This window comes from Anser brachyrhynchus, assembly GCF_964034855.1.
Source record: "Anser brachyrhynchus genome assembly, chromosome: 5".
Classification (NCBI taxonomy): Eukaryota; Metazoa; Chordata; class Aves; order Anseriformes; family Anatidae; genus Anser; species Anser brachyrhynchus.
The window spans coordinates 22041838-22066600 of record NC_137699.1 but is presented as its reverse complement, the minus strand read 5'-3'; the positions used below and the strand labels follow the sequence as shown (position 1 = coordinate 22066600).

General features: G+C 38.0%; 2 protein-coding genes across 6 annotated transcripts in view; one reads left to right on the top strand and one right to left on the bottom strand.

The window, feature by feature from the left end:
* AP4S1 (adaptor related protein complex 4 subunit sigma 1) overlaps positions 1–19359 on the top strand; it is a 29304-nt gene extending 9945 nt beyond the window's left edge. For 2 of the 4 annotated variants that reach the window (XM_080592786.1, XM_080592787.1), the window contains exons 2-7: positions 2425–2577; positions 4839–5029; positions 6420–6506; positions 7578–7646; positions 11024–11035; positions 18598–19359. In XM_080592786.1, coding sequence (XP_080448912.1) covers positions 4892–5029; positions 6420–6506; positions 7578–7646; positions 11024–11035; positions 18598–18726 — 435 coding nt within the window. In that variant the 5' untranslated portion in view covers positions 2425–2577; positions 4839–4891 and the 3' untranslated portion in view covers positions 18727–19359. The remainder of the gene's footprint in view (positions 1–2424; positions 2578–4838; positions 5030–6419; positions 6507–7577; positions 7647–11023; positions 11036–18597) is intronic. The other 2 variants (XM_080592788.1, XM_080592789.1) reach the window with 1 other exon arrangement.
* Positions 19360–21211: 1852 nt separating this feature from the next.
* The window catches only part of HECTD1 (HECT domain E3 ubiquitin protein ligase 1), a gene marked incomplete at its 5' end in the record, with an annotated part of 61072 nt that continues 57520 nt past the window's right edge, over positions 21212–24763 (bottom strand). For both annotated transcript variants that reach the window (XM_080592740.1, XM_080592741.1), the window contains 5 exons: positions 21212–22163; positions 22518–22662; positions 23847–23997; positions 24304–24397; positions 24484–24562. In XM_080592740.1, the coding sequence (XP_080448866.1) occupies positions 22026–22163; positions 22518–22662; positions 23847–23997; positions 24304–24397; positions 24484–24562 (607 nt within the window). In that variant the 3' untranslated portion in view covers positions 21212–22025. The remainder of the gene's footprint in view (positions 22164–22517; positions 22663–23846; positions 23998–24303; positions 24398–24483; positions 24563–24763) is intronic.

The following is a 24763-nucleotide window of genomic DNA, read 5'->3' as shown; positions in this document are numbered from 1 at the left end:
GAGAGTGAGCTCTCACACAGCATAACAACGCATATCTAAATCACAGTAGTTACACTGTATGTAGTTTATGTGTGTGCCAAATTATCCACACAGAAGAAACCTCCTGTAGAAGAAATGAAGGAGAAAGCTACTCAGCTGTTCAGTGAGGTACTTGGTTTTGAAGTTCGCAATTTCAAGATATTTTATGTCTTCTCTGTGTGAAACCTTTGAGGGTTTTGTTTCTAGGGAGTCTTCATTATGTCATAGTGTTTCATAGGTGTTTTGTAGATCAGGTACACGAGAAGCATGTACTGTAGGCTATTCTGGACAAAATTTGGAATGTGTGGTTGACTGTCACTGGGAAAGCTGGGCTTGACAGTCCATCAGGATCTGGGTAGTTCCTTCAAGTCTTCTGCTCATAAGCCCATTTGTGATGCAGATAGTTGTCCAGTGACCTGGAATGATACGATTTGTCGGAAATGAATAGGCAGCCTTCAGATAGCAACATCTTTTCATTACTAAAATGAGCAAAATAATGGCAGTGATATGAAAGTGTTGCATCATGTCACCAATTCTCTTAACTATTTGATTCTGTATGCAAAAAAGCATAGTAATTCCTGTTGGATTTGTGTGTGTATGCATGCATACATGCAGGAAAGTGCGTGAGAACGCAGAGAAAAGCATGTAGGAGTTGTACCAGAAGACACAGAACTGTCTTTGTGAGTAGAGTACTCATAATTGATCACAGAAAGTAGTTCCTGAAATACATGGAACTAGAAGGAGTGGGAGATTCCTCGCCCATCAACATGCACAGGTGTGTTTTTGTTTTATTACACTTCACAGATCTCTTCACATCTTACGTATGCAAAACATTTTAACATATTTTCTGTATCTGAAAGATAAGATGAAAGAAGAAATAAACTGAGAGAAACAAAACTCAGTAATTTCCTGGTTTTGCCTAAACTATACAAGAAAATGTTTTTATTTCTACACAGGTGATTTTTAAAAATACTTATTTTTAAAGAAAATAAAAATAAGATATTTTTAACACTGGAGTTATTCTCAAAGCCAGATTCCACAGCTGTACTTGCACGCTTTATGTAATGGATGTCTATATTTATTTTTACATGTAAATCAGATAGAAAATTTATTCCAGTATTTCTGCACAAAATCGTGTGCTTGTACTGTCATTTGTGTGAGAAACATTTACAGATAAAATTTTGGAAGCTGTCTTTGAGGCTCACAGGAAAAACACAGCAACGACTAGCGATACTAGCGGACCTCTCCCCTGCAGCTGTTAATCACCTACTGTAATACTGTGAATGATGACTGTGTCATAAATTACAGGTGACACGTCTGAGTACTGCTATGGTTCTACCACTGTTACAGCATAATTCAATTTTTTTTTAATATCGATTCTGGATAAGAGCATTTGTGAGGATTTAAAAAATAATAATTTGAGTCTGAAGTATTTTAATATGTAAAACAATCCAGGCCACTTGAAATAATACAGATACATTAGTCCTAACACCAGCATTAACCAGATTAACCATGTAGAAAGATTAGGTTAATAAAGGAGTAATTAGGATTAGGGGCCAATCCTGCAGTAGGATCCATGTGTATCAGTTCTTCAGATTCTTCTGTTACATATCGTGTACTGGTAACTCAAAATACAACAGCTCTCTTAATGTTCCTGAGGTGGTTTTAGCATCCTTCCTTCCTCTGGTCTCATCTCAGTATCTCCAGACCCGTAAAGCCTCAGGTTTTTACTCTTTGGGGAAGGAACTGTGTGGCCGAGGCGCTTGCCGGCAACAGGCCTCGCGCAGCACCTGCACCCCGGTGCTCCGCAGCTCCATTCGTGCCCAGGGGATTCAAATAGCCTGGAGACAGCTTGCCCAAAGCTAAGGGCTCTTCCTTTATAATTCAGCAGTACCAAACAGAAAGAAGCAACGTAAAACTAAGAAGAAAAAGGAAAAATTGTGTATGTCTTTATCATGGTCTGTCTAGCTGGGACAGACGTGTTTTGCAGCTGGTAGGAACAACATGCCTTGTGGTCTCTTGTGCCCAACCTTGCTTGTTTTTCATTAAAACAATGGGCAGCATTTCTTAGATCGCTCCTCTTTCACACCACAAGCCTTTATTCTTTAGTATTCAGGCTTTCTTTTGGTCCTGTGTAAAGTTTCATCTGGAAGGAGTCATCCATTGTTATCCTTACTTGAGACATCTCATCTCATTGCACTGCTGTAACTTCAAGTAGCAGTACAAAATAGAACAGGCAAAAAAAAAAAAAAGAGCCATATGTGAAATGCAGAAGAGATTATATAGATGGTACTTTCTCATTTCATCATAAATGTCAGCCTGAGCTGCCGTCTGACAGGGAAGCTCCCTTAATACATTTCCATCTGGGCCTTTTTTGTCTTAATTGCCTCATTTGTTCTTTCTCAGAGAACCACTTCCACTCGTTCAAGAGCCCAGAGCCCAGCGGACAAGCTGTGTACCCCACAGCAGCATTTATTAACGTTCTGACTCTTCCGTCTGAGGGAATCAACAAAAAGACACTTTCTTCTTGACATAAAGACTTCACTGTGTCTGCTGGAGGTGAGAAAACAGACTGTCAGGGCTGCAAACAGACTCTATTGTCATTCGTATTGATTCTGGACTCCTGTTCCCTGGAGGTGTCCTACAGACCAGAGCAGATCAAAGGGGAACTTACAGCATAACAGGGATAAAAGCTTTCTTGCATATGTAGGATAATGCAAAGGAAGAGCTCTCCCTGCTAGCTGATAACATCCTCTGGTATTTTCCTTCATTTGAAGGACTTGTGAAGATTTAATGGAGAAAATATAGTCCTACTCGTCCTTTTCAAATGTCTTACCTGTTTGGAAGACAGTAAAGGAAAGAAGAGGATTAAAGAATTTACTGCTGATGTTAACTCCCAATTAAGGCTATATTTTTGTCCAATGGCAGCATGTCTGTTAGAAAACAATCCAGTCAAAAGATCCTGTTTTTTGGTGAAGGTTTCTTTAAAGCAGTAAAACTCCTACCAGGCTGCTTTACTGAAATAGGTCTGTTGAACCTGTATATCTGTTGCAGGAGTTTTTCCTTCTATTGTTGACTCATTTTGTGGATCTGGTTTATGATTTCTTCCCTCCCATATCTAATTTTAAAACAATTTAAATTATATGGTAGTTTCACAAGGGTAAGAAATGCCCCTACAATATCTTCTAATCACTTATCAGGTCTAATTAGTGAAGATGCATTTAGTATATGAATCTAGATTTCTGTGCGTAGTAAGTAAACCACAGCACGCTGTGGGGAATGTGATCGCTTTCTTCAGATGGCAGCGATGATAATAGAGGTGGCTTTTCTTTCAGGAAATAACTAGGTGACCAATATTAATGAGAAGTAAGCAATAATTAATGGTAGCACGATATATTGGGATTTCTTGTGTCACTATCATGTAAGATTGAGGTGGTATCACCCCTAAATATAGCCAGATTGTTTAGGTTGCCAGTAATATGAGGCAGCACCTATGCAGCATGCCTTGTTATAAAAAATCAGTAGATGGCTAAATACCTATGAAGCTGCTGACTCAGAGATCAATGCCGATTTTTGCATTTTTCCCTTGTGCCCTTCTACACTGTTAAGATACACCTTTTTTTAAAACAAAGGGCCACACTATATTATTCTGTGGATTCCTGGTAAAAGTTTGCCCTTTCTCGCAGGAACTCTGGGATCTTAGGAGAAGATATTTGCATTATACCTTGGTAAAGCACCAGGCAAGGAGCAAGTTTTCAGAATTAGAATAAAGAAATAGCTTTTGCAGTGTTTGCTGTGTTGCCAGTGTAAAAACCTCAAGAACATATGGGCCAATAAGTCTGTGATCCAAATAGAGTCAGATGGAAAACATTACAGTGACTGTTTTCTGGTATTAAAGAAAATAGCCCGGAATTTATGCATTATGCAGTTTACCTTTTTTGCACGGTTTCAAAACATGAGAAAGATTTTTTTTTTTCGTATAGCAAGCAGATTCTGTTTTTTGACAGCCTTTTTCATTGTACCTTGTATGTGGCACATTTATATTCTTCGTTTGTATTTCAATGGTATTATGTGGATTTATACTTATTTAGATTAAGATTAAGCTGTTTAGAGTAATTAACATGAAGAGATTTCTCCTTAGAAATTTCTCCTAAGACCCACACTCAGTTTTCATTATGTATAGAAGCTACCTTCAATAGGGGAAAGCAGATTGGAAAAAGTGGATTGCAGGAGCTCCTGGTCCAGACCAAGATATATGCTGATAACCAGATATTTGGGAGGCTTAGAGGCTTTACTTCTGTGTTAGAGAAGTGGTCGTGTACTGTGGCCCATACACATCCCTTTGTCCTCTCTCCCTTCAGTCTGATGTCAGGAAGGTATAAACTAAGTTTTTAAATAATAACTAACAAACAAAAAAACACCAACAAACTGTCCAATTTTGCTCTTTTCAGCTGCATTAATTTTATGATTTGATATTGGACAAATTTCTGATAATGTTTCCAAACCAGCTAGCATGCAAGAAGAAAATGTTGAGTAGATTGAGAAAATGTTGAGTAGTAGAAGAAGAAATTGTGTACTCCTGGAATTCCCAGAATTCTGCAAAGCAATTAAATCGCCTGATAATGGAGAAGCTTTGATACTTTGTGATTATTTGTATAGAAAAAAAATGGAGTATTACTCTTGGGATGTGTGCAAAAGATTAGAGTTTTTTTTTTTTCCTATGTTCTGTTTTGGAAATAAATATGTGCAAATATGGGCTGGCCAACTTCTGGGAAGTCTTTTATAACTCCTATGTATACTTTTTTTTTTTCTCCTCACAGAAATACTCCTGCATTGACAAATCAAATCTACCACTGAGATCAACAAAAAAGAAATGATAAAATTTTTTCTTATGGTGAACAAACAAGGTCAAACGAGGCTCTCTAGGTATTATGAGCATGTAGAAATTCATAAACGGACAATGCTGGAAGCTGAAGTAATCAAAAACTGTCTCTCCCGTTCAAAGGATCAAGTAAGTTTTTACATATTTTTTGTTAGACGTTTTATTGTATTAACATGGCACATCTTTCACATAAATAATTCTAGAAACAAATCAGTTTCCATTGCAGGTCATTATTTCATTCGCACCCATGAAGAAGAAAGTTGTTTCTAGATTATGTGTTTGTTCAGATAACTATGATTCTGTGTTGAATAAATGTTTTTTTTCTGAGGCTTACAATGATTTTGGACTTTTCTCTTTCACTGTCATGAAGATTCTTCCTGTTTGTTTGAAGAAGCTCAGAAGTCCAGGAAGAATTTATTTTTTCCTGTTGTTGCTTGGCTAGTAGTGATCTATAGATAGGCATCAAGACATCAGTTTTCTTTGCCAAGAAGATAGTAGGTGTAGCATTGACAGCTCCAAGTTAAAAAAAAACAAACAAAAAAACCAACTTGTTAGGATTTCAAGATGTGATATGACTTTCTAAAACAGAGGGTGGTTTTTTTTTTTTTTGAAACACATTTTTTTCACATTAAAAAAAAAAATTCACAACTTGTGCATGAAAGTCAGGAAACTCAGTTGTTGGAAGTTTGTTAGATGACAGTTGAGATTTTATGGCTCACATAACTGAGCCACTGGTTCTTCAAGACAAGTACCAAACTTAGCGAAAATTTCAAGCACATTGACTTGAATTTGAGGAGAAATGTGTGACTTGGAATATGAATGAGGTATTTCGGTTTGTGTTCTGAAGTCACCTTCTTTGTCATTAATTATGTGTGTGCTGGAACAGTGGTCCTACCCTATTTTGTTCTAGAAAGCCTCAGAAAAAATACTAGTCCCTATAAACTACTCCAGTTCATGGAATTGGCAGTGGCTAAAGAAATTGATTTGTGCTTGCAAGAGCATCTCTGAACAGAAACTTCACCCAAAGAATTAACAGTATGCTGCCATTTCAAGAACTGAGCAAAACCTTACTTAAAAAAGGTGACGTGTAAAGCAGTGTATAATAGCACCATCTACTGGCTCCTGTCTCATGGTGAACTACATGCGGATTTCTCCCGTGTCTGGACTTCTAATACTCTTAGTATTTATAACAAGAATATTGATCATTGTTAAATATGAAAGTGACCTTCAGTTTGTCTCTTTTGGAAGTGCTTCTAATTGAAAATATAGGGGAAATATTGACTGTCCTTCAATTCTAACAAATCATTTCAGTTTACCTACATAAAAAGTGGTACCATGTTTTCTGTCAGTAGATGAAAGGTTTCGTGTAAAAGTTACCCTACCTTCTTTCAAGTCAAAATTACTTGATGGACCTTGGGAAATCCATTGTTTTTTTGTGGTTCTTATGTAAACGAAAGCTTAGTAATGTCTTATGATTAAATGGCAACTACTGTGTTTGACTAATTTTGTTTTTGCCTAGTGCTCTTTCATTGAGTATAAGGACTTTAAGCTGGTATACCGGCAGTACGCAGCCCTTTTCGTTGTCGTCGGAATCAATGAGACAGAGGTAAGAAATTATATTCACTCTTGAGATCCAGGCTTGTAGTAATCACAGGCGAGAAGTCAAATCTTTTTCCTGTATGGAATTTTGCAACGTCTATTAGAGAATTTCAAGTAGTCATTGCAAAAAGAAAAAAAAGTATACAAGAAAAACACAGTTGTTTGACTTCATTCTCTAGCAATAGCCTGAACTATTATCATGAGGCAGTCTGTATGAGCCTTGTACTGATTCTGCTTTCTAAACTTACATTTGATTAAACATAAATTTTTAGGGTGAGGTTTCTCAGTAAATGTCTCCTGCGTAGTGACTTCCTAACTGCTCACTGTTTTTATCCTCCTTGACCAAAGAAAAAAGATCCGTAACATGTCATATGCCAATTTATTTTATTTTTTAAACAAAAGTGAAAAAAAAAAAGGTGTCTGACTGAAAATGGATAAGTACTGTTACTTATATGCCTTTAAGGCTCAGTCAGCCCTCAAGTGTTTACGTTGATTTCCAGTTCTCAGAAATTAATTTAAAACTTTCTCCTGGAGACCTTAATGGGGTGGTGTGGAAGGTAGCTGCTGACTACAGTGGTGTCTTCAAGGGTTATAACTGCAAGCAATTCAGGGCACATTCTTTTGGCTTCGCTGTACCACAAAAAAACCCATCCATCAATACTGCTGCAGCATAGTGTGTCTCTGTACTGCAGTGGGCAGGTGCGACTTCAGCATGGCTAGGCGTAGTGCAGCTGCCTGAATTTGTCTAGGTGATGTGGGGGATGGCAGAAGAAAGGATGCAGTGGGATGGCAGCAGCCCAAGCAAGACACATCCATTCGGTTCTGCAGTGCTTGCTCAGGTGGCTGCCCTGGCCTGGCCTGAAGCTTACGAGCCTGAGCACTTGCCTGCTCTTGGTGCTCAGCGAGGTGTAACCACACCTCCTCTTGGTACAATAGACGGAGTTTGTGCTCTTTAGTGTAGTACTTCCTGTGATTTTCTAGTTGGTTTTCATACATCACAAGCTGAAATAACACTAAGAATACTACCGTTGTTTCTATCTGTTCATTTAACATTCATTCGTTTTTAATTTAATTTCAGAATGAGATGGCAGTATATGAACTAATTCATAATTTTGTGGAGGTTTTGGACAAATACTTCAGCAGAGTGGTGAGTGAGACATTGAATCTATTACAAAATGTTTATTCTCTTTCAAAGCTCTAGTGAATGTCATTATAAGTAATAAATGAAAGTTGTTTTATATTATTGTAGATTTTTGAAGACTTTAGCATATTATCACTGTTAAAAAAATACAGTTGATTTTTCAGAGTAGTAAAAGCATGCGTGGGTTATAAATCATCAGACAAGGAATACCAGAAATAGTTTTGGTAGAAAAGCATGTTTTTATATGCTTATACTCAGGGGTTTCTCTGGGTCATCTACTCTCAAAATAGCCATGGCATTCTATGTTTTAAAGAAATACGAGTTTTTTCCTCACTTTTTTTTTAATGGTTCTTAGTATAATGTTCCCAAAATACTTAATTCATCATAAAGAGAGTATAAGTGTTAAACAGGGGCTGACAACACAACACAATTAGAGGGACAGAGCAAACAAAACCTCAACAACCAGTCTGTACTTGTACTCCCCATATTGTTGTGCAACAGTGGGTATCTGATGTAACAGCTATTGTAAAGACTGTCACTTTGGTGAGGATTTGAAGATGGAGATAGCTCCAGTTAAAATGACACTTTCCCTTTTGGTAGAAGATGCAGCTGGAAAATGCAGCATTATAACGCTGGTTAGAACCTGTGCTATGTAATATAGGATTTGAAATAATCTCCTTATAAACAAATTCATCTCAGATAATACTTGGGCACAATTTCAGTTTGGCTATACTATACTATATATACAGTGTGTTAGATACCCATCTCACAAAAGAGGACTGGATGGAGTTTCCTCCATTGTCCATCAGTTTGAGGGTATTACATTGGTAAATACAGATACAAGCAATCGGTACGCAGTGTTTATAATATAGGTTCCCCAGTACTAGCACCACAGCAGACATGGCAGAGCTTCCTGTGTGAATTCAAGGATGTGCTTGAGAGAGTCTTCTAAACTCCTCACTGTTCAGATGCCTGACAAATGCTTTAGGATGTTATTTCAACTACTGCTGTACCAGCCTTTTGAAACTCCTGGTACTGAGTAAATCACTTTCTGACTGTACAAAGTTCAGAATGTATTTCTTAAAATTGTTATGACTGCAGTCCCAACCTGAGCAGTAATAAGCAGGAGTGGAATTTGATCCCTGCAGCATGGGAACGCACAGTAAAACCTAAATCTTATTTATCTAATTGAGCTAATAGTTGCCAACCGCTTCTCAAATTTTATTTTCTGTACTTAGGCAGAGCAAAAATAGATTTAGTTCTTATACGTATAAATATGTATATATAATTTCTTGACCACATCTATCACACAACCACTGATAGTTGTTAGAAATCTGCTGAATTCATCCTAACAGATTTTGGTATTTCTCCTAGCATATAAGTTTTAAAACTAGGGGAAGTGAAAAGTGGGGTAGTTGAAATCCCATGCCATTCCATGGTTCTATTTTTAATAGCCTGTTAACAGTAAATGGTAGAACATTGAAGAGGGCTATAATTCTAGCTGGAGTTTCTGACAGAAACCACAGGACAAAAAAGTATATGTTTGTACTATTATGGATTAGTGTTCAGGATTTGCAGAATTTTAGAAGAATCCCAAATTATGATGATGACAATGGAAACAAAACTCTGGGAAAGGAAAGAACATCTGTCCTGCTCTAGAATGACATTTTGTCATCTATTATTTTTAGGTTTGTGAGCTTTAAACATTCTCACGTACTCTATTTTTATCTAATGGAGCTTACAGAGCTTGGATCCCCTAACAGAATTAGGGGGAAGCTTTCAAAGTTGCAAGTGAGGTACAGCTCTGAGTCCCCTTCACTTTTGTAACAGCTACCTAGGAAGAACTCCACTTACTGTTTAGAATATATACTCCAATGTTTTCCACTCTTTTTTAATACAAAGGAAGTTCAAACTGATCAAACTCTTAAAATACAGTTTTTGTGAGGCATAAAAATTTGCAGCCGAAGGATGGCAAGGTCACTCGGTGAAGACTTGTCACCTTGGACCACAGAAGTAGTCGTACTTTTGTCAGTGAGAACTCTGCCAGGGCTAGACTGTGAATGGAATCCATGTCAGCAAGTACAATACATTCCCTCAGCTGCAGATAACAATGTTCTGAGGGAACAGACATCTTTCTTTCAGCAGAGACTGGAGAAGTTCCACCCTAACTGTGCAGGACCTGAGGCTGTGATTAATTGTTTCTAAATTTAGCCATTTAACAGCCACCAAAGTTAGATGTTTGGTCATCCTATGCTCCCATTACAGGGAGTGGAGACAAACAAGTATCTCTAGAAAGTGAGTCATGTCTCAAGCGTGCTGAGTCAACTGGGGAAGATACCCATCTTTTCTGGCTGCAGAGAGACCACACAGGCTTCTCAGTCGGACACTTCAGTTAAACGAATAAAACTATGGTATAAATTGAGGCCAAGACTACAGGGAAGTGATGAAAAGTAAAGAATGGTGTTGCTGGGGCTGGAGCAGTAGTTAGAAGTGGTAGAGGTCCAAAGCTTAACCTTCTCTCCCCCAATAGATCCTGCCACAGCTACCACAGCCATGCATATACATTGTCTAGATTTTTCTGTTGAAATGATATGCAGCAATTTATTTAGTTTTAACTGTTTTTATAACAGAATCATAGAATTCATTCAGGCTGGAAAAGATCTCCAAGATCATCTAGTCCAACCATTCACCTAGTACTGAAGTCTGCCACTAAACCATGCTGCTAGGTTCTAAATCCACATTTGTCAAAGACCTCCAGGGATGGTGACTCAACCATTGCCGTGGGCAGCCTAGGCCGTGCAATCCTTTCAGTAAAGAAACTTCTCTTAACATCCAACCTAAACCTCCCCTGGCGCAACTTGAGGCCATTTCCCCTGGTCTTATCACTTGGTACTTGGGAGAAAAGCCTGATCTCCACCTTCCTACAATGTCCTTCAAGGTAATTGTCAGGTACAATAAGGTCACCCCTGAGCCTTCTCTTCTTGAAGCTAAACAACCCCAACCCCCTCAGCTGCACCTCATATGAATTGTAAACTTGAAGTTAACATCTTGTTTTTGCAGAAGAATATGGGTCTGGAGATGCCATGATTAAGAGGTGCTGTTTCTCCACGCACTCACTGAGATAGCAATGCATATATTCCAATCATTGATACAGGTGACCTTGTTTTTTTCTAAGTGAAAATTTCAGAACACTAGCTTTTGTAACAGGGGTAGGTAACACATCAAAAGCAGTTTCTGTTCTGCCCAGAACCGAAATGTGAATCACCCTAGACATTTTATTCTATTTTGAAGACTTCATCATCTAATAGGATTATGTAATGTTTAATGACCGAGATGAAAGATGAAACTGTAACTAATGGTTGTGTGTTTTTTTTTCCTTTCAGAGTGAATTAGATGTATCCTTTTTGGTGTCAGAAAGCTGTTTGTCTCTCTTTTTGGTGCATGTTTTAGCTCATACTGTCCTCAGATGCTGACTAAAACAGTCAAGACAATGCACAGGTTTCACAAACTTTGCAGTTAAAATAGCAACATTTGGGTATCTGTATGAAAGCATGGCTGATGTTCATGAGGGTCTCCTAGTTAAATTTTCAGTCATCGAGATAAGCCTCACCATTTAAAGAAAGTCATGGAGAGCTTGCTTTGAGAGAACTAACAACAACATCTAGACATGAAAGTTTCTATTCATAGGGGAACTTTCAGACTGAACTACTGATAACTTCTGGGTTTTATTTTAAGTTTACAGTAAAATAGATACTGACACGAGCTACAAATAATAAGAAGTGAACGTTACAGCTGTGCCTTCAGCCAAATAATAGAGCAGGAGCATCATTATAAGATCAGATTTGTGCTTTGATCTTTCTTTACAGAAGTCTAGGTGAGTTTTACTATCTCTAGTAGTACTAGTCTAGTTTACTATCTCTTTTACTATCTATGCTACAGATACTGTAGATGTCTACATTTGTTTTCCTTATGGATCCATATGCTCATGTATGATTTGCAGAGTATTTGCTTAAAATATAATCAATACTGAACTAAAACTAAATACAAACATACACTACATAGTAAAATACTATCACTCTGGAATGAATTTAAGAATTAGTAACATATGAACAACAGAAAAATGCCGTAATTTTTCTTGTAACTGTTATTGCTTCTTTATTGAAGAAAACAAAAGGGAATAATTTATTTTTATTTTCCTAAGTATTTTAATGATTGCTACATGCTGGAACTCTCTCTTATTTACTGAACTTAAATCTATATCTGTATGTGTACTGCAATTCCTTCCTGAAATTCACAAAACACTGTGGTATTAATAGAACACTCCTAGATTCACCTAGGTTAGAAAAGAGCAATAATGAAATTTCAGCATGAAGGGACTCTTTAGGTCTCTGATTATATCACTACATTTTTTTGTATTCAGTTATAGTTAAGGATCAGAATTAATGTTTACTTTGTGAGAACTTTGCAGAATTAGAGACTAACCCATCATACTCAGCAATTAAACAAAAATAGTTCCGTATGTCTCCATAGGGTATACTTGGAGTATGCATATACCTGACTCTTTTTAATCATGGATTAATTTGAATACTGATGATTCTAAATTCTGCCTGCCTCTGGTCATTGTTTTCATACTAAGATACATTTTCTGTAGTTATATACCTACAGTTATCACCAGTAGCTCAATTAATAGCTGAGAAAAGCTCCTGTATGTCCAGCAAGCTTCTGCATACAATGCTAGTTTGCACTGTTTAGACAACCTGTGGCACTATATGCTAACACTAACACTTACAACTGGTGCAGTACTGTGTCTCAATGACTCCTGTAAGACAGACAGCTTCTGCATGGCTCTCATCTGCATGAGGTAATGAATAGTAAGTATTTGGAAAATAGAAGTGTATGTTACTATTTATCTTTTTATTAAATACCAGCCTGAGAGAAAGTTCTCAAATCTTAGCTGTGCAAATATTGGAAGAGCTGATGTCTAGTATGTCTCTCCTCAATATGTACAACATATGCATGATGTACAAGGTTTTTTAATTCAAAAGTGCATTTTTATACATTATACATTTCAGGAACAGTTTTAAAATAAAACATTTTACTTATATCTATATATATATACAAAATTTTTCTCTCAGGGAAAAAAAATCATAAATTGAGAAGATACATAAAATAGTTCAAGTGAAGTGACATATCCTCAACGTTTAAGTGTAAAGCAGAGGTGTAGTGATGAAGTGGGCTATTCAGAATTTATTTCTGACAATAGCTTGAATAGCAGATAAATAGGCCCAGAAGAACAACATAACAATATAATACACGTCTTACACAGATGTTAATGCAGTGTAAACAATAATCCATTAATACACCTTTCAGAGCACGTAAGATAATATCCCCACGTGGGGTTAAACCATTTCCCTTGCTAAGTAGCCTTAGCTAACTCTTACATTTAATACAATTTGCTGATGGAGGAAGTACAGTCTGAATGTCTGTAGGGGCAAACACAAAGTAGTATTTACAAAATCCTTGTATACTGCGTATCTGGGTGGAAATTGTCATGATTTACCATCTCTGTGGTTTTATTTTTGTGTACAGATCCATATGAAGTTTATTTGAAAAGTAACATTAGCTATTCTATATAAAAAGTAGCGTTTACTAACATGAATAATAGTAGGAAGCTAAATGAAATCCAAAAACATGAGCATAATCACCCATGCACAGAGCAAATCCCAGTTAAAGGCTGTCACTGTCACACAGCTGAAGTGTTCCTAGAATCCACGCTAAGCAACCAACATTTATGTGGATTCTTAAAACTTTCCCAGGCTTAGTGCATTACCCCAGTATTCATGGCGCTGCAGCTCCTGTTAATGTGGGGCTCCAGCTTCACGTAGGTCCAAACGCCCCCATTCACCCAAGGCACCTGGATCTTCACTTGTGTAAGGGCCCGAGCCTGGGGTCAGCCTTCAGGAGGGGGACCTAAGCACAAGACAGGGAGCGGATTCAATTTGAATCCTGCCCAGCGGGACTCATACCTAATAGTTGTATGTACATACGATATACGCCTGTGTGATGCTAATGAACAACTGAAAGGTTATCTCATGCATACTACAGAAACAAACACTGATTAGCTACTAGCCAGTTAAGTGACTACCTCTAGAGTAGCTGCGTTTTTACAGGAGCTTTTGTTTGAATTGTAAAGCATGTCATTATATGATGGCTTTTTTCATTCTGGGATTAAGTCAATCACATACTTGGGGGTACCTAAGATAGAAACGTATAACATCACTAGTGTTTTTTTTGTTTGTTTTAGGGTGTTTTTTTTGGTTTGCGTCTGTGTGCTTGCACAGGTGCATGCATGCAAGGATGTGGGGTTTTTTTGGTTTGTTTTAAAAAAGTAGTGTTGTTAGGACAGTCAAATAAACACGTAATGAAATTGTCCTAGTGGTGCTGGCTTCCCAGTGTGTTAATATTGCTAGGCAAGCCTCACTTTTGTGCGTGAAATAAGTGGGCGGAATTCTATGTAGCTTAAAACTGCAGCTTGGGTAGTGTAGGAGCTACTTTCTTGGTGTGATGATGAAAGGCTATAAAAATGAAAGTGATACCACAGAAGCTTTGTAGGGAACAATATGCTGGTAAGCCTGGGAGTTTTTAAAATTACAAAAAGTTGACTTTTCTGTTCCTTGAATTGGTGAAGCAAACCTTACTTGACGACGTTAACATATGGAAGAAACAGATACTTACATTCTCCTTGTGGGAGGAGGAAGGCAGGGTTCTCTAGAACCAAGTATTTCAAGAATGTTGTCTTGATCCAAAAAAACTTTACATTCCATTGCAACTAGCTGATGCTTCTAGGATAGATAAAAAGCTTTGATACAGGAAATACTTCATGTGAATTAAGTAGTAGTAAGAAAACTGAATGATGAATTTATAATTGAGAATTTATAAGGATACATTTCAGATAATAAACTGTACGGTAAGTGGCTGAAACAGAAACCTACAAGGATTAGCTTTAAAATTGTTCATGAAGGGAAAACTTTCTCTCTAGTATTGTAAGAGAACATGTACTCACATCAGAAGATCAGCCACCTTTCAAACTTGAAGAGAATTTCTCCCAGAGTAGGAACAAATAATCTACATCACAGAACTTGAAGACACCCTTTAGACTCCTAATTAGTGTCAGCATAGTCATTTGAGGAAGAAAAAGTAGTAAACAGGGTTCAGTGACTTAAATTTGCCTGCTTTTAGATAGGCTAAAAGATTTTAGATGACTAGAAGTTACCTAAAAGCAAATGTTGGAAAAGATAAAATCAGAATATGGAGTATTTCTTGACCCTATATTTAAAAAAAACCAAACAAACAAAAAAAAAAACCACCCTTCAACCAACCTTTAGTTGAAAATGAATGGCCAGGATGGAAATCAAAGTTCTGTAACGTTGTATATTCAGTAGCAAACCACCTGCCACATAAGTACTCATGCTGTAATCTACAAAGATCGTGTTTGTGCTCCTGGGTGTGTTACTTGATTACAAGGTGTTGGCTGTACTTCATCATTTCTTAAGCCTGTACACACCCTGAATTACTTGCCTGGAATATCCTGAGATATCTTAAAGTGTCTCTATATGAAGCAGTTATTTATCACATGTAAGACTTGAATGTGCCTCTTTCCTTTCATTCCCTTCTCATTGCCTTCTCTCCCACTTAACTACCTGCCTATGTGTTGTTTCAGGGAAGGAGACACCAGACCGTGTCATATCTACCTCCTTTTAGTATTTAAGTGCCATAAAAACGCTTCATGAGACTAGAAAGTACCATTAGAGTCTTTAATAAGGGCAGCTCTTGAGCTTACCAAAAGTCAGCATAACATTTAAATACCAATTTTAGTAGATGCCATTTATGTTTACTGTCATTGTATCTTACGGCCAGAATAGCATTTACTAAAATCCACAAACCAAAGAACATGCACCTCACCGTTTGCATAGGCTTCTGATTTTCCCGAGTGCTCTGGAAGTTTTTGTTACACTTTCAACTACAGATGCACAGATTAATAAATATTTTCTCCTGCATACTTGATTAAAATTGCCTCTTGGCCTCTACACAGATCTAGTGCAAGTGTGGGCAGCCAGGATTCTTACAGGAAGCAAGACCTTAAATGAAAGCTCGGGGTGGTGTACACGTACACACCGTATATAGCTCTTCCTGTTGCCAGTTGCTCAAACTGGCTTGTTCTGCTGTTTTTCAGCTGGGTGTGGATCTATGACTTCAGGACTTTAAACCCTGAATATTGGGGTCACTTGCCAAACCAGTGACAGGTGGGGAGGATGAGTGTTGCTGAGACTCAGAGATAGACATCCCTCGCTGGGCAGGGCAGGCAGACTTGAATGGCTAAGCAGTGTTTGTACAACAAGATGTAAGAGTAGAGAAGAGTCATGAGACTTACAGGAAGGGAAAAAAGCCAAGATTGCTGACTGTGCAAGTCTGACTGTTTGCCAAGAACAGCGTGGTAGAGTGGGGTGGGAACAGAAGTGAAAAAGGAAGCCTGGATGTTTGGCTCAGGGGAGGGCATAAGCACTCTCACTCCTCTGTTGGAACTGCAGTACCGTGAATCACTTGGGTTGGTAGACTGCAAAAACGAAAAGCCAGCAGGAGCTGGTTTTATTGCTTGTTGAAACTTGAATGGAATGTTATCTAACTTCGTCAGCAGATCCTCTGGCCCTGCGTAGAGCAGTGTCACAGTTGATCTAAAGAGGAATAGAAGAACTCTCGTCCTAAGTGTTCACATTACTGTAATAAGGAAATCATAACTTCTCAGAATAAAATATTTGTGTAAAGACCTGGTTTTCTACCTGAAAAGTAGAATATAGGAGGAAAATGTTCATAAGTCCTTAATCAGCCAAAGTAAAACAACTACTTTTGTCTCTGGAACCACAGAAACTGAGAGTGTGAAAGCTTCGAGGACAGTACTGTTCCTCAGAATTGAAAGATTTGAGCCTGATGTTTAGAAGCAACTTGGGCCTATGATCAAATTCAGAAAGAGGTCTGGTATTTAAAATACAACCTAAAATTAAATTAGGTGCTGAAGTTTAGCAAATTGGAAACTATCTTATGAACCATGGATGTTGACAGCAATAGTTTTTCCTCCTCACTTAAGAGGTACAGTTATTATTAAGTGGTTATTATTGTAGTTATTAAGTGGTGTAGTTATTCTGGGGGCTGAGTTCTGCTATTACACATAACCTAGACACTGTTTGTGGTCAAGCAGAATGCACATTCTTGAGCAGCTGTACAGTTGCTTGCTCTGCTGCCCATGCATGCATTAGCACTGAGTTCTGCCCAGAGCATGCACAGCCATTCCAGAACAGCAGAGGAACGTAACAGTCTGCTACCTCAAGTCTCACCAACTTGCATATACAAATTCACCCTACAATTCAGCCAAAACAAGTTCAAATTTTCCCATCTTTTAGAACAGTGGTCACAGACAGGGCTGATGAGACTTTGCTTTATTGTATGCAGCAGGAACAGTCACCATGACAGGGACAAAAGCTTAAGCTTCTCTCATCACTGAGATGATGAGATGTCAGCACTGAGGTGACAGTGTCGTACACAACATTTTACAGAACAACCATAAGAAGAAGGCAGCAGATGCAGTTGCTACAATCTCAGCTAAGCTTGGCTAGTGAGAAACATGGGTTTGGCATTCCCCAGGCTGAGGGAGGGCAGCCTACAGCCTCTAGGGTTCTCAACAAAAGACGGGCAGCATCTTTACTATGGCATTTTAGAAGAGACTGAGCCAGTCATTTTACCTGAAATAATGACTTGGGCTTCTGTATCTGAGAGAAACACCTACAGCAAAATCCCCCTCTGCATTCTTAAGTACTGGCTTCGGCATCAGTTGTCTTGAAACTGTGAGTTAGTGTTGGGTCTAGCTCTCACCATTCGTTGCAGGGGAAGGAACTCCTTAACCTGAATTAGGTGCCTTCCCTTCTCAAAGAGAAGCTAGTAACACAGACACTGGCATGTTCAATGCTACTTAACTGAAATCCTTTTCTTGAATGCGGATCTTAGGCTGCTGACTTTCATGAGGTTTAGTGGTTGCAACACTGGTTATGACTGGTGTTTACCACCTAGCCAGAACAAATACATGCAAATATCAGGCTCCTGAGCTGTTGTCACATACAGGTCAGTACCTTCCACTGTTCCTGCAGTTTGCAGCAGTAATGCCTTAAACCACTGTAGTTCAATCTCCTAGAACTCATGACACAGAGCAGCCCTCTGAAATGCCCAAGTTCAAAAAATGATTCAGATTATCTTCCTTCGGGTGAATGTTAGATTGTAAACATATTTCAGAGAGCGTTTATTGAACTAGGAACCATTTATTTACTTTTACTCCTATGACTTATTACTAGAGTAGTACATCAACTTTTCATGTCAGCAAGGTCCTCTTAAGAAGTTATTTTCAAGCAGATCAAGTAAATAGCATCAGCAACATAGGGTAAAACAGATTATACTTTAGAATATGATTTTTAAGAATTTGACTGAAAATGACTGAAAATTACTTTGGTTAGAAGAAATACAAAATACCGGTTATCTTTACATTCAAAGCCTTTTTCCCTTGATAACATTTCATACTCAAGGAATAGATGATACTCAGGCACACAGTAAAATTAACCACCTACATATCTAAGTTCAGGTTTACCTTTCTTTTACTTCTCTGTGGTCATGTTCCAAGATGTAACACTTCGTGCTTTGACTTCTCTAGTACCAACTTTTGACATCTCTCTGGCTGTGAAAAGGTGCCAGTTGTACTGTCTCCTTAGTTCTAGGAAAACAAACAGCACATAACTAGAATAAATTAATACCTACTTTATTTAAGATTTAATCAACAAGCAAGACTAAGATGCCTAAGATTTTTCTCCAAATTTGTCTTCATGTTGTTCAAAATGTACTTAACTTGTAATGTTTCTAGATCATGTTCAATTTGGATAGAGTTCACATCATTTTGGATGAAATGGTGCTAAATGGCTGCATCGTGGAGACGAACCGAAACAGAATTCTTGCCCCTCTGTTTGTGCTTGACAAAGTGGCAGAGAGCTAGGAAGATGCCAGACTGACTAAAGCATTTAAAAAAGATGGTGAAATCATCAAGAGCATGGCAACAAGTCATTTTCTGATTTTGTAAGAGCAACTCATGCAATGTTCAAATTAGTTGGAAGATATTTCCTGCTTCTCCTATGCCCTACAAACCTAATGGAAAGACAGCTAACCGTAAAGCAGAGCCTTCATTTTCAGATGCAGCTTTCTACGGACACAGCAGAAGCCCTTTTAGAACAGAAAAATGTTTCTCAGCATTTTGTTTTAAATAGACTAGGAATAAAGTAATGGAGACTTACACGTGACTGTGTAGGTATCCCTTTCAATCATTTATCGTTCTACCTGACCTAGAAGACAGAAAATATGGAAATATAATTTCAAACAGTTTCAATGCCTCCTTTAAGCACCAACATTGTATTTTTTATTTTCATACAAACATATTGTAAATTAAAGCTCTGTAACTTCTATGACTAGATTCAGCCTTCATCAGTAAGCTGGTCTCTTCCACAGAGACCCTCTTCTTCTGGTTATAAAAGAAATGTAAATAACAGAAGTATAGGCGTTTTTAAGATTCCTGCATACCATTTAAGTTGTAACTAGAAGTTACACTTAAATAATATTAATAATTTAAATCTGAGTTTGATTAAATATTATACATATTTGCTTCATAAATTACAGAAAATCTATTTTATTTTGGCAAACCAGTGTATTTTTTTCCTTTCTGTCCGTGCATCACAAAAGAGAGACAACCAGAAATACGCGTGTTTCTCAGGACCATGTAAGTACCAAATCAAGTCTTCCTTCTGTAGTAGGAGGACATAGCTACAACAACTTTTATTCACAAGGCATACAAAACACTGTTTCATCTCCATGCGTTACATTCCTTAAATCACTGAAGAGTTAGCAATCTGAAATGACTTTCATTTACCTTTCTAGAATGAAGGTACCTGGCTCCTCCTTCATAAACTCCAACGCTCGGCATAACTTGACCTCGAAAGAGCATGTATTGTACAGGCATTATGTGTGAAAGCACGCTAACAGTTACACCTAAATTGCATCTAGAAACCAGAGCGTAACAAGCACCGAGTGAAGCGCGGTGTGGAAGAATAGCCTACAGCTTCCAATCTCCCACTTCTCTTCCTGCCAGCCAGGAAACCTTGGTGTCCTGAAAAGTGAGTGGCATCCCAACTTTTTGAACTGAAGACGACATCAAATGTAGGCGTTTCTTGTGAATTAGCAGACAACCTCAGACTTCCAGTCGAGGACATTAAATACGCCGATCTCTGATCACAAATAACAAAAGTGCCAACTGACCGCAGTCTAGAATCCATCAGGCCTGTATCTCAGCAGGTTGACAACGCAAATAACCGCGACTTTCCTTCCCAACACAGGACAATACTGAACAGTTAAATACATACAAAAACACATTACAAGACTATTTCCTTTAATCGACAATGAAAATATTTCACAATGAAAGCAGAAAACCCACAATCTACCACTAAAGAACTCTCTAATTGGAGGAGAAAGCCTGCCAGGTTCATCAGGTCCATGAAATCCTAATTCTAACACCCATTCCTCAGGCCACTTCCCTCTCTTCTGCTGTTGCTGACCCCAGGTCGGGCTGGAGTCAGAGCACTCTGCCTCCAAACCACCTGGGGTGCTTATACTTGTAACCAGCTTTTCTGGATGAGGTAGCTTTAAAATAACACCACGTGTAGCAGAAGTTAACGCCAGATCTGGAGCAGACGCTACATTTATGCAACCGTTGGGCTGAAGCACAGCAGTCACAGGAGTGCGGGGAATGGAGACTCCCCTTCAATTATGCATTGTGGAAAATTTCAACGAAGATGCCTGTGAAGTCCTATAAATACCAGGCTATGAAAAGAAATCTGGCATCTGCCTGATTTGTGTTTGAGGCAGACTCTTTTGGCAAGCCTCTCCCCAGCCGTGGTCCAAGCAAAAGCTATTACCAAAGAGAACTGGCAGAGAACAAAGCTTGCCACATAGATTCAACTAAAATACTATTTTTGCCTTTTTTTTTGGAAAACAACTACTTAAATATCTTTAAAGACACATATACATTAAAATCTTACTTGCTTTGTCTTACCATGAGCCATTTTCCACCAATAAATATCCCACCACATGACAAACCCAAGACAGGCAATGCATCTCAAGTAAGGCTGAATCAGCTGCAATGTGTGACCCAGTTTTCACTCCAGTGTAACTAAGAATTAAAACCTCAGGCCACGTGGACCCTCTGAAAAGCACAAGCACCAAAATCTGCCACGTGCAAGGTTATCACTGCCAGACTACTTCTTAAGAAGTTGCACCAAGTAATTCTGAAGAGAGTTGAGTACAGAGGCGATTTAGAGATCAATTATTGCCATGTAATTCTTTTAAATCTTGAAAAAAGTGAGAGACACTGTTCAGAACACATACACAGTCTTAATAACATAAGAAATATTAATGAATTATTCAGAGGAGACAACTTTATATGTTGCAAACATTTTAATGATTACTGTTGAGCTTACACATTGGGTGTTTCGTTGTTTTTAAACTTCAAACTGCAACAAGTTAAATAAATGTTTATAATATACAAAGAAAATACAACCAAAAGTAAAACTTGCTTTAAGTGTGCCTTGCACTAGGAACCAGTGTTTTTTTAATAGCTTTATTGTTGAGCTGCACAAACACACTTAAGGATTTGATCTTCATAGCAGGGCATTTGAGAAATCAAAATATATTCCCACTTGAAAGAAAAAAAAAAAGGTTGTGCATGATTATATGCAAAAACCCACTAAAATACTCCAATAGTGCAGGCACCATTAAAAAAGAAAAAGCTGGAGATGCCCATTAACTCTAAGTTTTAATGAAGCAAGTTTCTGACCAGTTAGCTTAAAGCCAGCAAAACAGGGATCAGTGACGGCAACTGTAGTGTACAAGGTATTAAATGACAAACTTTACACAAATACACTGTTAGAAATTTGTATCAGTGAACACTGAAAATCTGATGATCTGTTCTTTGGAACAGTCAAACAGAACCACCTTAATTTCCAGTTGTGCAAGCCCTTGAAGCATCACACAGTGTTCTGTGCCAATTTCTTGCTGGCTGTGTAGTTACAAGGATTTGTTTTGTCATTAGCAGCTAACAAACTTATTCCACATGTTCCTAAAGCCTCACAGGTGAAAAAAGGCAAGTCTCGTCAGAGCACAGCGTGGAGATCATATTTTTTGCACACAAACACAAGAGGCTTCACTAGTATCAAAAAACACTTTCTCGTGTCCCGTATTGCAGTCAGCAGCTCAGTTGAGATGGAAGCCTTTCTCCATGGTAGCAGCTAGCAGACGCTCTCTCATGATCTCCTCAGAAGAATACTCAGGCAACTTCAGGTAATGCACACACGTATTCACAGATGGATAACTTGCATCTGTAGCATCAACCTGAGAAAAAGAAACAATTGATACTGCAGTTGTTCACAACACTTCCTTTAGAAGTTAAAAGCTTAAGGTCCTTGAAATTTATGACATCTACCACATATGTAACACCAACAAGCCACAAAACAGTGGCATCAGGAAAGCTACAGACCAACTTACAAATTTATCTTTTTTATGTATATGAAAACCTTTCTCATCAACTGTGATGTCATAGAACAGACCTGAAACAGAAGCTAGTACTGAAAGCTTAGCGTAGTGATACGAATTAGAAAAGAAAAATAATATTTTTTCTTAATGTGGCAAGGGCTACATTCAAAAGCCAGAATAGTTGGTTTGAGAGGTAACCTGCAGAACCCATACCTTGCGTACGACGGTGAGCCGGGGATGTAGGTTTGCCAGTCCTCCTGGTGGGAGTGTTGAGCAACCAGTGGTGAACTGGAGGAAAGCCTTTCTTTCATCTGACGACATACCACACAGAACTCTCACAAATCGAAGGAATCCAGGGCTTAAAATAAATTTAAAAAGTCAGTTAAGATGGCAATTCCATGATAAGTTGCTTTTTTTTTTGTAAAGCATCTTTAGTAAAGTCTAAGGAGTCACTGTAAGACTCCAGTGCCTGTTCAGCAGTAAGTTAAGAACAGAACCACCACAAAGCATGTAAAAATATTTCTTTAATCTCCTTGCTGAATATTACACAGAAAAACGTAGGTAGGTAAATTTTCTTCATACTTATCCTGAAGTGTTATTTGGGTATTTTCTCTAAGAAGCATTAGAGAAGTAGACAGAACTCAGACCTATTCTAAGAAGACTCTCACTGACTAATCTTAAGACCTTTCATGCACCACTTCCACAGTATAAAGCCACTTCCATTTATGCATAATTTCATTTCTATGCTGCTGAAGACCATCATACAGAAAAATAAGAAAAATGTAACAGACGAGAACAGAACTTCACAGAATCCTCCAGATACCACTGCTTTCATCTATACCAGCCCAAGGAATAAAGCAGGAGGACAGGGTACCTATGAAGAAAGCACTGCTTGCCGCAACATGCCCTCAGGTATCAGGAACCACATGTCAGCTGCATCTCTGTATGCAGGGCAGGGTCAGTAGAAGAATCCCTCTGCACAGCATCTTGGACTGACTATGATCCTTCACATCATACTTACACTAACACAGTTCCAAAAGTAATTTGTAGTTTACAGCTAGCTACCAAACATGACAAGCAGCAGAAAAAGAAAAAAACTAAACTACCAAGACCACTTCCCAATAGGCAATCACAAGTATATTTTTTGCCCATAGTACATTTTCTGTTTTAACTACACTTGAAGAGAAAGAAATAAGAAAAAGGACTAATATCAAGAATACCCAAATGAAGTTGTAACCACCACCACAGACAGAAGTCAAAACCCTGAAGCGCTACTTTTTAGTAGCTTGTATGAGTTAGCTGCTCTTCCACTAGTTTTTGACATTTTAATACTTCCTTTTTTTTTTTTTTTAATCCTCTCATCACAAAGACCTTCTGTCTGTTGTAACATATACAATAATTTCATATCGGTTTAGTCAATTAGTTGGGGTTGATACTGGCTGAAGAGCAATTTGCCTTTTTCCATCTAAGAAACATTCTGGACATTTTCTCACATCATGCACCTTTTAGCTACTATTTTAAAATCACTTAGAATATAATTACCTGTCTCGTGTATATCCCAGCTTCGGTTCCGTATAATTGATGATATCCTCTGCTGCCCAAGAAGGCGACTGATTTCCACAAAGAATCATCTGAACTTCTTCGTGGCTGAAGGAACTCAGCTTCTCCATTGGGAAGACTCTATTGAAGCCATCTTTAATTTATACAAGATACAGTTATACATGCAAGTCAAAAGAATGTTTATAAAAATAACATAACCGTTTCAATTGTACTTAAATCAGAATCAACCAACAGTTTCTTAATCAATGAACAAAGAATCTCTTCAAGGTTAACAATGGCATGATTAATGCAGTGTTATGAATCTCTTACCTGCTACATCCTTAATTTAAAAGTTTGTGTTTGAAAGCCGTTCTAAGCCACTACTTTAAACCAGGATACCCAGAACGCCACTAATTCCACCTAAATACACACATATATATTCTGCCATAATTAAAATTACCTCGGAATGCCTCCATCTGTTTCTGTATACCAGTATGCATGCAGAAGTCAAACATGAGATCTACATACTCCTCTGCATTATCCATTGTGACAGTCTGCAAAAACAACATACAAATACTGTAAGACTTCATTCTGCATTAGAATTACTGCTGAGATTTCTGAAGGTAGGTTCTTTCCTTACCTCATCTTCACCACCTGGTTTGAGATCCACAGCTGTAAACCCATATACTTTGGACGAAGGGCAAAACTGAAAATTTAAACTTCAAAACAGAAAGACAGTTACTAACTGGAAGCAAGTTTGCTACTGCTTTTGCAAATACACCACATTTATCAACTGCCATCTTCCCTTCCCCTCTATTTCAAAACACTGTTTGCGGATCATTTATCTGAACAGTCACACCACAGTAGAAAACTACAATTAGTAAAGGACTATGCAAACAGTGGCTCCTGTCTATGATATG